The 15,580-nt window shown below is 36.5% G+C and overlaps 1 protein-coding gene across 2 annotated transcripts in view; it reads left to right on the top strand.

Annotated features, from left to right (window-relative positions):
• The window catches only part of LOC117406183 (tumor necrosis factor receptor superfamily member EDAR-like), a 40,961-nt gene that overhangs the window by 6,660 nt on the left and 18,721 nt on the right, over window positions 1-15,580 (top strand). For both annotated transcript variants that reach the window (XM_034010090.3, XM_059030021.1), the window contains exons 2-3: window positions 7,819-7,884; window positions 12,329-12,451. In XM_034010090.3, the coding sequence (XP_033865981.2) occupies window positions 7,819-7,884; window positions 12,329-12,451 (189 nt within the window). The remainder of the gene's footprint in view (window positions 1-7,818; window positions 7,885-12,328; window positions 12,452-15,580) is intronic.

Below are 15,580 nucleotides of genomic sequence, written 5' to 3'. Positions count from 1 at the left end.
AAGCGTTGTGAGATATCTGTGTAACCTGTCTTGCTGAGAAGTTTTATTTTTTTTTATAAATTTTGTCCTTGCCAATTATTTTTATTATTTTCTCCCAATATAGAATGGCCAATTATTTTTTAAGCTCAGCTCACCGCTACCACCCCTGCGCTGACTCGGGAGGGCAAAGACGAACGCACACTGTCCTCTGAAGCGTGTGCCGTCAGCCGACCGCTTTTTTTTCACAGTGCGGACTCACCATGCAGCCACCCAAGAGCTACAGCGTCGGAGGACTGTGCAGCTCTCGGGCAGCTTACAGGCAAGCCCGCAGGCACCCGGCCAGACTACAGGGGTCGCTGGTGCGCGTTGAGCTGAGGACACCCTGGCCGACCTAACCCTCCCTCCCCCGGGCGACGCTCGGCCAATTGAGCGCCGCCCCCTGGGAGCTCCCGTCCACGTTCCCGTCGAACTCGCGACGTCCATACTATAGAGCGCATCCTGTACTCCATGTGGAGCGCCTTTACTGCATGCGCCACTCGGGAGCCCCGTATCCTGTGCTTTTATGCAAAATAAAGCAAGTGCTGCTTTTGAAGAACTCCTTTTCACACTTCCATTCTTACCAAGACATTACAGTATTCTTGTGTGTGTGTTTTTTGTAATTTTTTTTGGTTGGTTTTAGAACATCTTTTTTGTAGATAATGTCAATTTGCCATTGAGATACTGGATTACAGGAAATAAAATGACAATTAAAAAGAATAGCTTTATTGAATGTTCTGTAGTTGTAGTTTGGACTCTACCTCCCAGCGCAGAATTATTTTTGGAAGTACCTGAATCTTTTCCTTTATCCTCTCCTCGAGGAATGAATATTTCTTCCTTGTTAATGATAATGATACCCTGTGTGTTTATCTTAGATTATGTGGTGGTTATTAAGATTAATAACCCGAGGCACAGAGTCTGCGGTTGACTTTCAAGACAGACGTGCCTCAACAGCAAGCTCCAACAAAGGTGTCAGGTATAGATCTTGTCTTCAAACGCACCGGTGCGCATTCCAAACAGAGCCAGCTCTTTGTGTAAAGAGTCTCAAGACTGGAAGACGATGAAAGTCTCAGCGTCTCAGGGTGTGTGTGTTCGCTTAGTCTTATAATGAAGGCAAGGCTCTCAGGCACCGTAATTTGGCTGTCGCTCCACTTCCTGCAAAATGGTTTAATCCCCCCCCCCCATCCCCCAAGTGCCTTGGGCTGGTTTCAGACAAATGTTTTTTGTTGGGCCGGTTGTGGTTCAGCTTAGGAGGAACCATGTAATTAATCTTATTTATGTAAAGCAGGCAGGTTGCTTTTGAAGGGCTTTGGGGGCTATAATTAGTTAGAATCAAAACTTAGATGACATAACAGTTGCTTTTATGAGATTAGCCTTCACACAGCATATTGTAATTTTTTAAAGAAAATTCAGTATCCTGCTTTGCAAAACTTTGTTTATGTACTTATCTTTTTAAAAGTTTGTTGTTTAAGATTACATTTTTTTTTTTTAATTATGGGTGATAGAAAAAAAGTATAAGATTTATGTTCACGGTTTATTAGCTAAAGTTAGTTAAATAACTGTAAACAACCCGCTTACTAACATATGTTGTTTATTTGTAGTTTTTAGTTAGTTATAACAACCTATATAACAACTAATAAAAAAGGCCAGCTAAAACCTGTACTTCAGGATTATATCGTTGAAATTGAGTTATGTTTGTTTCAAAGCGCTTCTAAAGATGTTACTATAGTAATGTTTTGTGAATGATATCAGGTTTTAATTTAATTAATTATAAGCAGTATAATTTATGACAAGTTTGAAGGTGATGTGCATTTGTGCCACAAAACTATACAGTATATAACAATCAGTGACATGTGTACTGTAGTTCTGCAAATACAAGAATTATTGTAAATAATTAATCAATGCAAAATTCATAAATAAAAGCGTCTCAACTCATGGTTACTGAAGTCCTAGAATCCTTTTCATTTTATAGCATCAACTTTGAGCAAAAGCAAAGGGTCTGAGGATTATTCTTGGAAAAAAAATTATGTAATTCAAGTAGGCATGCAGTAATTTCCCCTGAAGAAAAGTTATCTAACATATTGTTTTGTAAAAAATGCATCCACATTTTATCTTGATAGATTATGTCATACACTTCCACTGTCAAAAGCAAATAAATGACCAAAAACATGTTATGTACCATTGTCTGGTAGCATAACATCATAACATTTTGCAACATCCTAATAATTGGAGAAATTATGTAGCTGGTATAATCTGTCCCAGGCTGAAAAATCTCAACTCAGACTCTCAAGCTATGTTTCCACTGGGCAGTGTTGCTCAGGAGCCGGCTCGGTTTGCTGCTTGTGAGTCTATATGGAACAGTGATCCTCAACACCAACAGCCAGGCACATTCATTACAAACCTGTGCTGAAAATGGGAAAGTTAAGATCTTTCAACCTCAGCACTTCTGATCCCTTTTTTCTTGTTCTCAGCCTTGTGTACTCACTCAACTGGAATACAAGCCTAATAAATTAGGAGCATAACTATATATTTCCATGTGAACGTGTTTTACTGTAACTGTAAATGGAAATACCCACATTTGTCATGCTTTTGATTTTTCATGATTTCATGAGTTAGTCCTGCAGTCTTTTGGAATTGCGTCCTGACTGACAGCTGCCTATTTGATGTAAGCCACACCCTTCTAACATTAGAACGCCTTCCAATCCCAGCTACCCTTTGCGGTATAAGCTGCTTAATCACTGCTGCGCTTTTATAGGTCTTCAGACAAACATCAGACTATCCTAGACTTCTCTGGGGTAAAAAACAGCTTCAGCAGTACAGTATGTTGCAGAGGCAGCTTTGCAGAACTGACTGATCATCTGCCAAAAGAAGGGGATGCATTCAACACACTGTATTGTACTGGCCTGGAGTTTTAAAGATTGCAATCATGTTAGTCATTCATCTAATGGCTTTTTTCAGTAAAACATACTAGTTCCAGTGATTTAAACACTACGCATTTTCTTAAATAAATTAACTACTGTATATGAGTAAATATTTTAATGAAGTGCCAAATTGAAAAATCTCAGGTATGAGTGAACAACATGCAAGGTAGGATATTGTGGTTCCATTAAGTAGTTCACAGCTTTACTTCAACAATATATTAAAATAGTCTACACTTTGAGAATAGTTTAATATTATATGTGTTTTTTATTCTTCTCTAGTGTTGCTTAGATCATTGCTTGTCATGCTTACTAAGAGCAACAATGTCATTTTCATCTATTTTTTAAATGTTTACTTCAGAGATTTAGCTTTTTCAGAGGTTGCTGGAGTAGCTTGTCAGCATGATACATTTCAAACTGTAAAACTAAATAATTTACAGACCATTTTTAAGAGGTTTGCAGTCTTTGTTATTACCTCATTAAGTTGGTTTAAATCACAGTGGAAACCCCTAAGGAAAAACTAAATAAACATTAAATACATAATAGCAGATATTTAACAAGTTTGTAACAAAATAGTAGAAGGTATTTATTGTTCTTTTTAGTGTATTGTTTTCTTCTCAGAATAATCAATCAATCAGTCTTCTTCAGATAAAGTCAATCAAAAAGAGTTTATTCAGGAATCAAAACACAAATAGGATCAAAGCAAATCAAATGTGATACATCAGTGATCTCACACACAGGCCTCAGTTGATGGTGTTCTGAGCTGGCATCAGCGTAGATGTTATTTTCTTCTGCGCCCCTATGGCATGAGAGATGTTCATTTTCTGAGCCGGCATGGCACAGAGATGTTAGTTTCTGAGCTGCGCTTTCATGACATCAGAGATCTTTGTTTTTTTCTGAGGCGGCATGGCACAGAGATGTTAGTTTCTGAGCTGGCATCATTGTAGATGTTTCTGAGCTGAGCAAAGAAATTACTTTGTACAACACAGATATACAGCTAGCTTACATAATTTCCTTGACCAAATGTGGTCTTATTTCCCTAGCATGGTGTGAGACAAAGCACATTAATAGTTAACATCTGTGTTTCTTCTTCACTTCACCATGGTCAGCAGAAACCCAGATAACAAGAAGTTACATTTAAGAGTTTTGCAAAATTCTTACAGGCAGCAAAGCGCTATACCCACGCATCACAAGGTCGAAACGACAAGGATGGTGATTGCAAAATACTGATGTACACCAGCTATGTACAGCTTCATTTTAACATTTCATTAACCATGCATTGATTCAGAACTTACTTAACCCTGGAAAATCACAGAGTGTTTACAGACAGTTTCAATGATTTGTTTACCATTTAAATGGGAATCATAAGTAACGGGTTGTATAATGGAAAGAAATAGAACACTACATGTTTATCAAAAGCCTACGTGTTCCATTTGTATAGTGTGTTATTAGCAGGGATCCTAGGAATCCGTTTGCTGCGGAAAAACACAGATCTTCTGTGCTGTCGGAGAATTTGTAATTTTACATTTGCAAAAAACATGCAAGACTTTTTTTGGTTGTTTACAACCAAATCAATACACTTATCATATATAATCATCAACACAGATAATTTTGCTTTAAATTTAGTAAACATACCTGTTCAATAAAACTGCTTGGTGAGCGAGACACACTCACGTCACATTCATGCTGAAACGGAGCTGCAGTTTGCTTCAGTGCATTTTTACTACTCAACAAGCTGTTTAAAAATCACTCCTAAATATCGGGTCATTGACTTTGGCAATAGCCATCCAGGTGACAAAGACTAACTCGAGATAAACTAATATAAATACTATTTTTTGGTTTTTATTATTATTATTATTATTATTATTATTACTCATTTCTTAGCAGACGCCCTTATCCAGGGCGACTTACAATCATTACAAGATATCACTTTATACATTATTTCACATTATACAGATCACATTATTTTTACATACAATTACCCATTTATACAGTTGGGTTTTTACTGGAGCAATCTAGGTAAAGTACCTTGCTCAAGGGTACAGCAGCCACCTTGCTCAAGGGTACAGCAGCAGTGTTCCTGACCAGGGTTTGAACCCATGACCCTCCGGTCAAGAGTTCAGAGCCCTAACCACTACCCCACACTGCTGCTATTAGTACACAGACATATTTGTAATGTTTAAAGTAAAATTATATGTTTGTTTATATTATTGATTGATGGCATTTTGGTGAGCTTGTAACTTCCATCGAATTTGAAAGTGTACCAGTAAATACTTTCTGTAAAAACGAACTGTTATTCAGTAGTACTGTTTGTGTATCTTAATATTTTAGGCTTTTATTTTAATTGTGGAATAACGCTGATTTATTTATTTATTTATTTTTATCTGAGATAAAAGGATCCCTGGTTATTAGGCATTCTGTGACACTTACATAAAGTTAAAGAATGTCACTTTTAACAAAAATAAGTGGTTTTAGAACCAGTATTAATTGGTTTGATTATGGTTTGTACATAGGCTCAAAACATTTCTTGAAATGTGATTCTTGAAATGTATTTTTTGTTTACGACTGTAAGTCGCCCTGGATAAGGGCATCTGCTAAGAAATAATAATAATAATAATAATAATAATAATAATAATAATAATAATAATAATAATAATAATAATAATAATTACTCCTGCCTTAATAACTTTGTTTAGAAACTATTTTATGCAAAGTATGTTAGTGACATGGTCTTGAAAATTAGTGCATTTTTAAACATACGCTGACAGTGTGTAACTCTTTAGTTTATTAGAATAAACAATGATGGGCTACTGTTTTCTTTTCTATGTTGGCTAGTGGAGAAAATGCGTTTAACAGTCGAATTGGGGTAAAACATTAAGAAGATATGAAAAGCCTTGTCAGTCAGACTACAATAATAAGATGCTACTGCTGCTTGGGGGCTTATGAGCTTCACAAAATACTACCCAATTCATAATAATAATCAAGCACATGGAATGTATATGCCTAGCATAGTGTAATTGTTTAACAGTTATGTATTTAATGCTGTATGATCTTTTAACTTGTGGTTTAAGTTAAAAACATACAAACAACCTTAATTGTATTTGTTTAATTAACCCCCATTTTTACTGTGTATTTTCATTGTCTTATTCTATGACAGGATTTACACTGGTATGTTTTGTGTCAGAAATTTAACAAGCTGCTTTACACAATTCACTCTTGCCTAGAAGACAATCTTATTTATGTGCTAAAGAAAGACATGTGAACACTATTATTATAGTCCTGAACACTTGCCAGTAAAAGCTAGTCTCCTGTAGGTATAATGGAGGAAGTTTTGTCAATTTCAACATTTCAACATTTTAGCTACTGTCAAGCAACTTGTTTTCAATAAAACATAATTAATATATTACCTCCTCAAAGCGAACCAGGTGATCTTTTCATTTCCGTATTTATGCAGACTGCAAGGTTCGGCACTGTGTTTAACCACTTGTCTAAACTAGTTGAGACGAAGCAGTCAAAATAAGTAAAGCAAAATGTCTGAGATGTTGATACAATCTTAACATCATTTGTTTAGTTTTATTTTTGCATTGTAAGCGACTCCTGGTGAAATAAAGGAGAGATAATATTTTATATCCCTGAAATTGGAGCTTGAACTATAATTGTAGTGTTAACATACTTGCCAACATTTGGAAACTGTTCAGCGGGACGCTCGTCTCCGAGGTGTGGGGGGGGGGGGGGGGGGAGCATACACATCATACTCATGGAAGGAGTCATGCACAAAAAACACTCATTATCATATACCAGACGTATCTCCCCCAACTCAACACGACACGACCATTATGACAGTAAAAATAGATAATTCTTACCTTTGTATAAGTTAGTGATCAGCAGATGTGTCAGCTGCATGAAGAGCACAGCATGTAGTTTTCACTAACTATTGTGCAGAATACATTTTTTTTTTCTATCGGTAAATATCGGGACTTTCTTTCTATGCATCGGGACGCGGGACATTTGAATGAAGGCAAATATAATTTTTCTAAAAGGAATAACATTATTTTAACAGTATAATAAGAACAAGAAACATCATTTAATGATCTTGATATTTTTGTATTCTGTTTTTGTTGCATTCCTTTTAGAAGATGTGCCATTGCCTTTGCTATTGCGTATGTATTTAGAAAAGCTGCTGCCCTTAGTGTGATTGTTATCCACCCATTGAATGGACCATTTTCAAGAAATGTCATCCCATTTGTATGGACCAGTAAAGTAGCGGTTCAATATCAGTGATTCAATTGGCTATTTACAACCTTCTCAGCTGAGCCACATGGAAACATACAGAATTTTATTTTAAATAAGCTTTCAAATTATTATTATGCCTGAAGTGGGAGCCATGAGGGTGGTGTAGGGATTTCAGGGATTGTTTCTGTAAGTGAAAGTATCCACATCTACCTACAGCACTGGCAATCAATAGCAATGGTTGGTAACGACCTACTACACATTCTATTGAACAGGAGTTCCTTGAAGATTCCTTCTTCATGTTCAATTCAGTTCATTGTTAGACACTGTAGCTATGTGTTGTTTGATTGAATTCACATTTGATTGAAAAGCCATTCACTTGTCCATTAGTTCATGGATGGATGTTTGTTCATTCCTTTCTAGTAATCATTCTGGAATATAAAGAACATAATGTATCAAAGCCTTTAAATGTGCATTGTACACAGTATGTCATTCTCCTGGCGTGTGGTCCCAATCTTTTCCAGATACAGGGTTTCTGCTGTTGATTTCAGCAGTAAGCCTGTGAGAAATGGTGAGGGAATGTGTTAATACTTGCTTTTCTGTACTGCAGAACAAGAAGAGCCTTTAATTGTTGTATTCACTTCTTGTTATACAGGAGAAAGGAAGAAAAATGATTCAGCAGGGAGCATACAGATGGTCCCATTTCTTCTCCTTTTTGTTGGTAAGTTATCTTTTGGATGTTTAGAAAAAAATGAACGCCTTTCCTGCTAAGTACTGTCAAATGTTCTCAATGTAAACTAGAGAGCTGGTGGTGAATTGAGCAATACATTTGGACACTTTTTAGACAACCATTTGTTATGTGCTTTTAATTTACCAAAACTTGAATTGCCATTATTGTGCCACTGCATTGCCATTGAAGACTGAAACGTTTTTGCAAGTCATCCTCCGATACCAAATAAAAAAATGTAAAAGAAACGTAACATACTGATAAAACCCATTTAAACTCTAAATACAGTGTTATTCAAGATGAGCATTGAAGCCAAGATAATAATGCACTAAATGGTTTTGATGCACACTTAATTATTCTGTTTTTTTTTAGATGTTGACTTGAATAAAGCTTTGGCAGAATTCCCAGGAGTTAATTTCACTGCACTCTTAATTATCTCCTCTGAGCGGGGATTAAATTGGGTTAGCCATCTATTAACTCAAAATCTTCTGCAGACCACAGTCATGCAGGTATTGGGTAACTAAGAAAGCATTCATGCGATGGAAAATGTGTACCTCATAATAAATGAAGACACTAACAGAGTTGCACAACTAATTATAATTTTCATAACTAATTATAAGTGTAATTTTAATTCTTAACTGTTGTTAAGAATGTGTTCCCAAGGCTCTCGGTTTTAACGCATCTCAGATATAACGCTCCTACAGCAGGTCCCTCAATTCCCTATACTAGTGATTCATTCAATATTTCTACAGTAAATACAGTACCGGTGTTGTTCAAACTGTAAACAACTCCTCAGTCTAACTTGATACAGTATCTGAAGTGATGTAAAGCTGCGCTGGCACTTTATAACACAGACATCTTATTCAGCATTTGTTTTTATAACTAAATAAATATTAGGCATATTATGTGGTTATCTTGCCTAATGTATTTACTTTTTTGCTGCAAGAGAAGCTGTGGCTTTCTCTGGGAGACGAGACGCTTCAGCTTTGCTTCAGCCCCGCTCTGGCAGCCGGACCTGGGGCGAGCCCATTCCCTCTTCTCCTCGCTCGACCTGCTCGCTTTCTCACACTTGATTTGCTTGTCTGTAGCTTCGAACTGAACTCCTGACCTCCGTTTAGCCAGGCTATTTATAGTTTAAAAACTGCTAATTAAAATGATCCATGAGTGGTAATGTTACCTTTTTTTTTGTAAAAAATATAGCGTTGATTACGTGGTGCTTTATGCGTGATTAATTCACGGAAAGTTACATTTTTGCTTCACTACATATGCATTATAGAGATGCAGTTATTTTATTTTGTATTTTAGTCAGATGTGTGTTGTTTTGTCTCCCGCGGCGCCCCTCCCCCGTTTATAACGCTCTTTGGTTGTAACGTTCATATTGTGTGTGTCCCGAGACCCGCGTTATAGCGAGGGAGCACTGTATATGTATGTATGTATGTATATATATATATATATATATATATATATATATATATATATATATATATATATATATATATATATCCTACTTTAGCTTTTTAATGAGAAATGTGTTCATTAATGACCTCATCAACTCAATTTTAAAGCATTAACGGATTGATTTAATTAACACATTTTGTTAAAAAATCACAACTAAAGCTCTCGTTACTATACCACAAGTTTGATACAATAACACTGTTTTTTTCAATTCCTGCCCAGGGGGTGTAGAAACACTTGGAATATTTCATGACTGGTTAAATGCATGTGCTGGTAAATGAAATTCCTGTTATGTATTCTGCATTTTATGACAAGTGGAATCTCTCTTCCATTCACTTCAAAATCCTGCAAAACACAGCAGGGAACAGTTTGGAAGACTGTTGTGCACGCTATGCATGTTGGACTTAATTATCTAAAAGCTGCCTGCCCTCAGTCAGCGCAATGGGCAAGATAGACATCTGACAGGGCTAATTGTAGAAACTGCTTGATTGGCAGGTGCTATGGAAGACTGCACAAATATCTTTCATGAAGGAAATTATCAAAAACACATTTCTCTCTTCTGCAGCTGTAGACAGTGCTTCAGAAGAGAAATGACAAAACATATAAATTGTAAGTCATTAACCACCATTTAGACTACTCTTGAAATATGAAGCACAGCGGTGGTTCAGGCAGGAAACCAATCAGTTAATCAAATCAAGCTTAGTAAGTGTCGATAACCAGACAATTGTCAATCGAAATAGCAGTACCTTATTATTATTATTTATTTCTTAGCAGACGCCCTCATCCAATTGTTACAAGACATCACGTTATTTTTACATACAATTACCCATTTATACAGTTGGATTTTTACTGGCGCAATCTAGGTAAAGTACCTTGCTCAAGGGTACAGCAGCAGTGTCTCCCCACCGGGGATTGAAACCTCGACCCTCCGTTCAGGAGTCCAGAGCCCTAACCACTCCACACTGCTGCCCTTATTGCTAACAATGAAATTCCTTGTCCAGTGAGTGTCAGGGAAGGTATTGAAGTCACCTGATCCATTACCTCCCTGTTGTGAGTTAGAGTGCACCTCCTCCTCCCCAGCCTCCACCTGTTTTTTGGCTTCGTCTAAGGGGGAGGGCAACTATCCTGCCCCCTGCCCATGGCTTTCCTACAGTCAGCCAGCCTCTCCACTTATCAGCGCAAAAAATTATGGGCAGGGATTCCCCGAGGCGAGGCCAAAGAGGTATTATATATTAAATGTGTTATCTTAGAACGTATAATATGCATAAATGTGTTATCGTGTCTAATCTGTAATAAATATTTTATCTATCGCATGAGTTCCCTGACTGAAATGCTGTTGGCATTCCTTTAAAAAAAATAAAATCTGTAATTTGAATTCCAGTGCTTGGTTGTATAGGGCTGGCATGAAGTCTGTCATCTTGAAGTGTATGTTAGAGAGACCACATTGTATGCAGTGGTGTAGTCGAGCCGGAAAGTGCCGGAATCGTGTTCCAGTACTTCAATAGGCAGAACCTCGACTTAAAAGTTAACTTAAGAATCAACTTTAGAATAATTTAGATGCATACACACCGATGAAGCGATCTCTTTTCCGAAATCAAAATAGCATTTCTGTACCATGCCATTGAATAGGCATTAGGAACCAGATTCCCTACGTGCCACTACTGATGGTACACGAATCTGAATCTCTGTCTCGATAACTGGCATGTATTTAAAATGTTTGCAGAATCAAGTCACACACATCAATTGTACGATTCAGTCAGTCGTCCTTGTGGTGCAATGTTTAAGGCCAATAATGTTTTTTAGTAAAAATACTGATGAAGAAGTAGCCGAATTGTGTTTTTTAAAGAAGCCAAAGCCTGCACTTACATTTAAGATAAGTGCTATTTTTTTTATTAAAAAAAACCCAAAAAACAGTAATGTTATAAACTATGTATTTATTTATCTGCTTTGCTTGTTTTTTTCTCACAATTTACAGTACCAGAACTGCTGTTTTATTTATTTATTTTTTTAATCTGATGAGTTCAAATGCGGTCGGTCCAGGAAAAACATGTATAAAATTTAATTGCCCAGAACTGTCAGCGGATACATTCTTTAAAAATAAATAGAAAAACAATTGTAATTGCACTGTTCTGAAATTGGTGACGAATAAAAAATAACTGAGTGTTTGTGTGATTCGTAATTTTATTGGATGCAGAGCTCCAGAAAAAAAGACAGAGGGAAGACGTGATACAGTATACAGGACGTTGTGGTGATTGAAGTTCTGCGCTGGTGATGACGTCATAATAGAAAAAGAACATGCACGATGAAATAACTAAACCACTAAAGACAGTATTTACTCGCAAGATGCTTTCAAAACAAGACAAATTTGGCTGGAAACTGCCAATTGGGCAGCACTGACTAGGGGAGTAGCCTATAAAACTCACACACGAGACTCATGTATAACCTATTAAATGTTACCGCAAGCTCAATGAACAAATAAAACGGGAATGTGTATCATTTTTGTTTCAGAAATCTCTATTTTGTTGGCGTTCCGGTGCTTTTTGGTTTAGGACTACACCACTGATTGTATGTGCAGTAAAGTTATGTGACCTCAGCTCGTTCATTCAGCATTGCATCACTTGGTGAAGTTAATGCTCATAGTAAATAAAACATGTTCTGCGCCACAAAAGCACTCTGTGTCGGCTAGATAAGCCACAGCATGTGTGGATATACCAAGTGGCTTTATGCCAGTCCTGTGCATGTTAAAAAGTGCAGGTTCTGGGTTCTCAGAAAGTCAGTACGCTCTAAATTTGATGCTAGAAGTGTACTAATTCTTGTTATTGCTGTTTTATTTAGTTTGTAATGTACTTGCATAGTACATAGTGCTTAAAAGAAAAGATATATGAAATAATCTGCACGCGCCCGCGCTTATCTCTGTGTTTCTGGCAAAACATTGAAAAAGTGTTTTTTTTCAGTCTCTTATCTGTCAGCATCTCTCTTCTAGGTGTCCATCATTCCAGCTGTGAGAGCCGAGTATTCCAGCTGTGGTGAGAATGAGTACTACAACCAAACCACCGGGGGCTGCCAAGTGTGCCCCCAGTGCCAGGCTGGGGAAGAACCGTACATGGTGAGCATGTTGTTATTCATTGCAGGGATGGCAACTCCACAATTGTGAATGCCAAGACATTGATGTCTAAGCTATTACTGTTACATGAACCCTGAATACAGTCATTCTGCATTCCGTGCTGGAATTAAACTGGATTATTGTCATTTATTTATTACTTCAACATGAATGAAGACAAATGCCAACAGATGCACATTCATTATATATATATATATATATATATATATATATATATATATATATATATATATATATATATATAAATTACAAGCCCCAAAAAGGATGAAACTTACAGACTTATAGACCTTTATAGATGTATTGTTTTGCTCTACAGTGATTGATTTTCCACAGCAGTTATTCCACAGGGGCCAACTCACTTTACCAGATGTCGATGAAATCAGAAAACAAATTTACTGAATAGATTGTTTATTTTATTTATTTCATGTAAACTGTGGTTTCCTGTCTCTCCACAGCTCCAGGAAACTGTAGAGACAATGACTGGCTCAGTTCAGCAATTTGTTACTGTAAAAGGAATATCCCTTTCAGTGGCATTTATAGTGCAAACCATTATAATAAGTGATGTATGTGTGTGTATGAACTAACACATCATGGCATTCCAATGCCATTAACATCTATTCATGACACAGCTTATTTAAATGAACATTCATTCTCCACCATGACCAAGTGATCTTTTGTGGCAGCACAGCCACACTACAATGGCAAAGCAGTGGTTCTGTAGTTAGGGAAATGATAGCACAAGGGCAGGTACAGTAGTACAAATCCAGTGCTTTGTCATTTTTTATTTAGCAGACACCTTTATCCAAGGTGACTTACTAGGGTGTGTGAACTATGCATCAGCTGCAGAGTCACTTACAATTACGTCTCACCTGAAAGACGGAGCACAATGAGGTTAAGTGACTTGCTCAGGGTCACACAATGAGTCAGTGGCTGAGGTGGGATTTGAACCGGGGACCTCCTGGTTACAAGCCCTTTCCTTTAACCACTGGACCACACAGCCATGCTTGAGTTTCTTCACTGCAATGCACTAATAATATTACTGTATCCCAATTGGATTTGTCAAACTATTTTCTAAAGGCAATAATAGTAACTTCTTGAAAAAATGTGACTAATTATAGCAACACAGCTTTCGGCATCTTATAATTTTCTCTGTAGTGATTATGCTTTTTATAACACTTACAGCTGAAGGATCTAATGTTAATTAGCCCCTTAAGTCTTTATAGCTAGTAAACATATGAAACCAATATGTTATCTAGGACACCTTGTAAATGTGAAGAAGAACATTTTAATTGGATTGGGCTATTCATTATCTTAATTAGTATTTTCAGCAGTTCTTGTGGAGGTTTCAGGAAAAAAAAAACACCCAAAACAAACTGAGAAGGCATGCATTAAGATTAAGGGTAGATTAAAGTTTCTGAATATAACACCTGTTTCCAAGTCCTTCATCATTTTGCTATAGTTTCTCAGATTTTATTTTCACTTTGGCCAATTGACCCTACCGCTACACTATACATTCTCCTCCAGTGCAGCAAGCATTAGCCCCCAACCTCTCCGAGATTCATGCACATATGACTCCTTGTGGAGTCCTAATACCTGCTGCACAGAAAGCGAATCTGTTGTGTGGTATCAGGATGGCTTTCACCAGAATCTTGAGTTTAACTTTATTTGGTTTATTATTTTTAAATTGATGTTACCAAACTTGATCCCAACATCAAATGCTTCAATATGTTAAAATGATGAAAGAAAAGGTGTGCTTGACACTCTCAAGATAGATGTGATTAATGATTTTTATTGCTGCCCTTTCATCACTTTTATAATTTTATCCAGGAAATTTGTTTACTGTAACCACGAAATGTAATGAGACCTGGGAGTGGGGTGTTGTCAGGTCAAAACAACAACCACTTCTTAAAAAGCCTTTTCCAACCAATATTAACACGTGAAAAAGTTGATTGGCACAATAAGCACTTTTCTATATGTTACCATGTAAAAAATATATCCAACAGGAAAAAACGATAAGCTGTATTGACAAACCACATGCAATATATACAAGTCAGACTTTAATATGGATGTACAATTGCTTCTATTTAATACAGAGATTAGTGAGGATGGACCATCTCTGAACAACATGTATTTAGCTTATTTTATATTCAGCTTATTTTCTAGGTCATATCATTTTGTAAATATATGTATTAAATAATGTTGCAAAATTATACAGTACAGTGCAGCTACACATTACGTTTAAACACAATGTTAGGGAAAGTATCAGAAATCAGAAACAAAATATTATGTATTTTGATTCGCCAAAATCTAATTAAGTTTGTCTTTAAACTTTTTTTTTTTTTTTAATAAACTGAGTTTGAAGAAATAATCATTTTATTGCTTATGAATTTAAAAGCCTCCAAATCCTACAAAGTAGCAAAAACATACTACCTTTTTGTAGTATTTCAAACCAACTTAAATGTTCTGAGCAGCACCTGGTGAATGTCCTTCCCTTCAAAAACACTGAAACTTACTATTTATTTTATAGCAAAGCCTGGTTTGTTGTGTTTTGATTGAAGTTCAACTGACAGAGTTAATGGAAGGTGCATGGAAGGATTTCAAGACAATATAAAGACAAGGATCTCCTAAAGCAGGGGCATGTTCAGCTGGCTTTGAGGAGTACCTTTTTGTCCATTTGTTGTCCATTTTTTTAGAATATCAAGTTGTAGTTAATGAAACAAGTAATAAATGCAGAGTAGCAGATTGCGGGCAGTGTGATGCAAGCTAGCGAGAGGTCAGAGCTGGAATTACTTGTGAAACATTGCAAGGTGAGATAAAGATATGTATAGTAATAACAGCTTGACATTTAACAAGAAGTGTAAAAAATATTGATATATTTAATTGATCTACTCGCCAAGTTTTGAAACTAACTACGCCACACTGTAAATGTTTTGTTTTCATCGTCTATTTTGATGTTCTGATTAGCCACAATTTCACAAAAATGTCCTGAGCTTCCATTTTATACTTTAAAAGAAACTGTTCTTCCTCACTGTCAGGAATCATGTGCATTTGGGGTTAGCTGTATGAGAAGTCTGTTCTGTATTATGGTGTTTCCTTACTGCAACTGTGATTAAA

Source organism: Acipenser ruthenus, chromosome 9 (genome assembly GCF_902713425.1).
Source record: "Acipenser ruthenus chromosome 9, fAciRut3.2 maternal haplotype, whole genome shotgun sequence".
NCBI classification, from domain to species: Eukaryota; Metazoa; Chordata; class Actinopteri; order Acipenseriformes; family Acipenseridae; genus Acipenser; species Acipenser ruthenus.
This window is presented reverse-complemented; position numbering and strand designations above follow the sequence as displayed.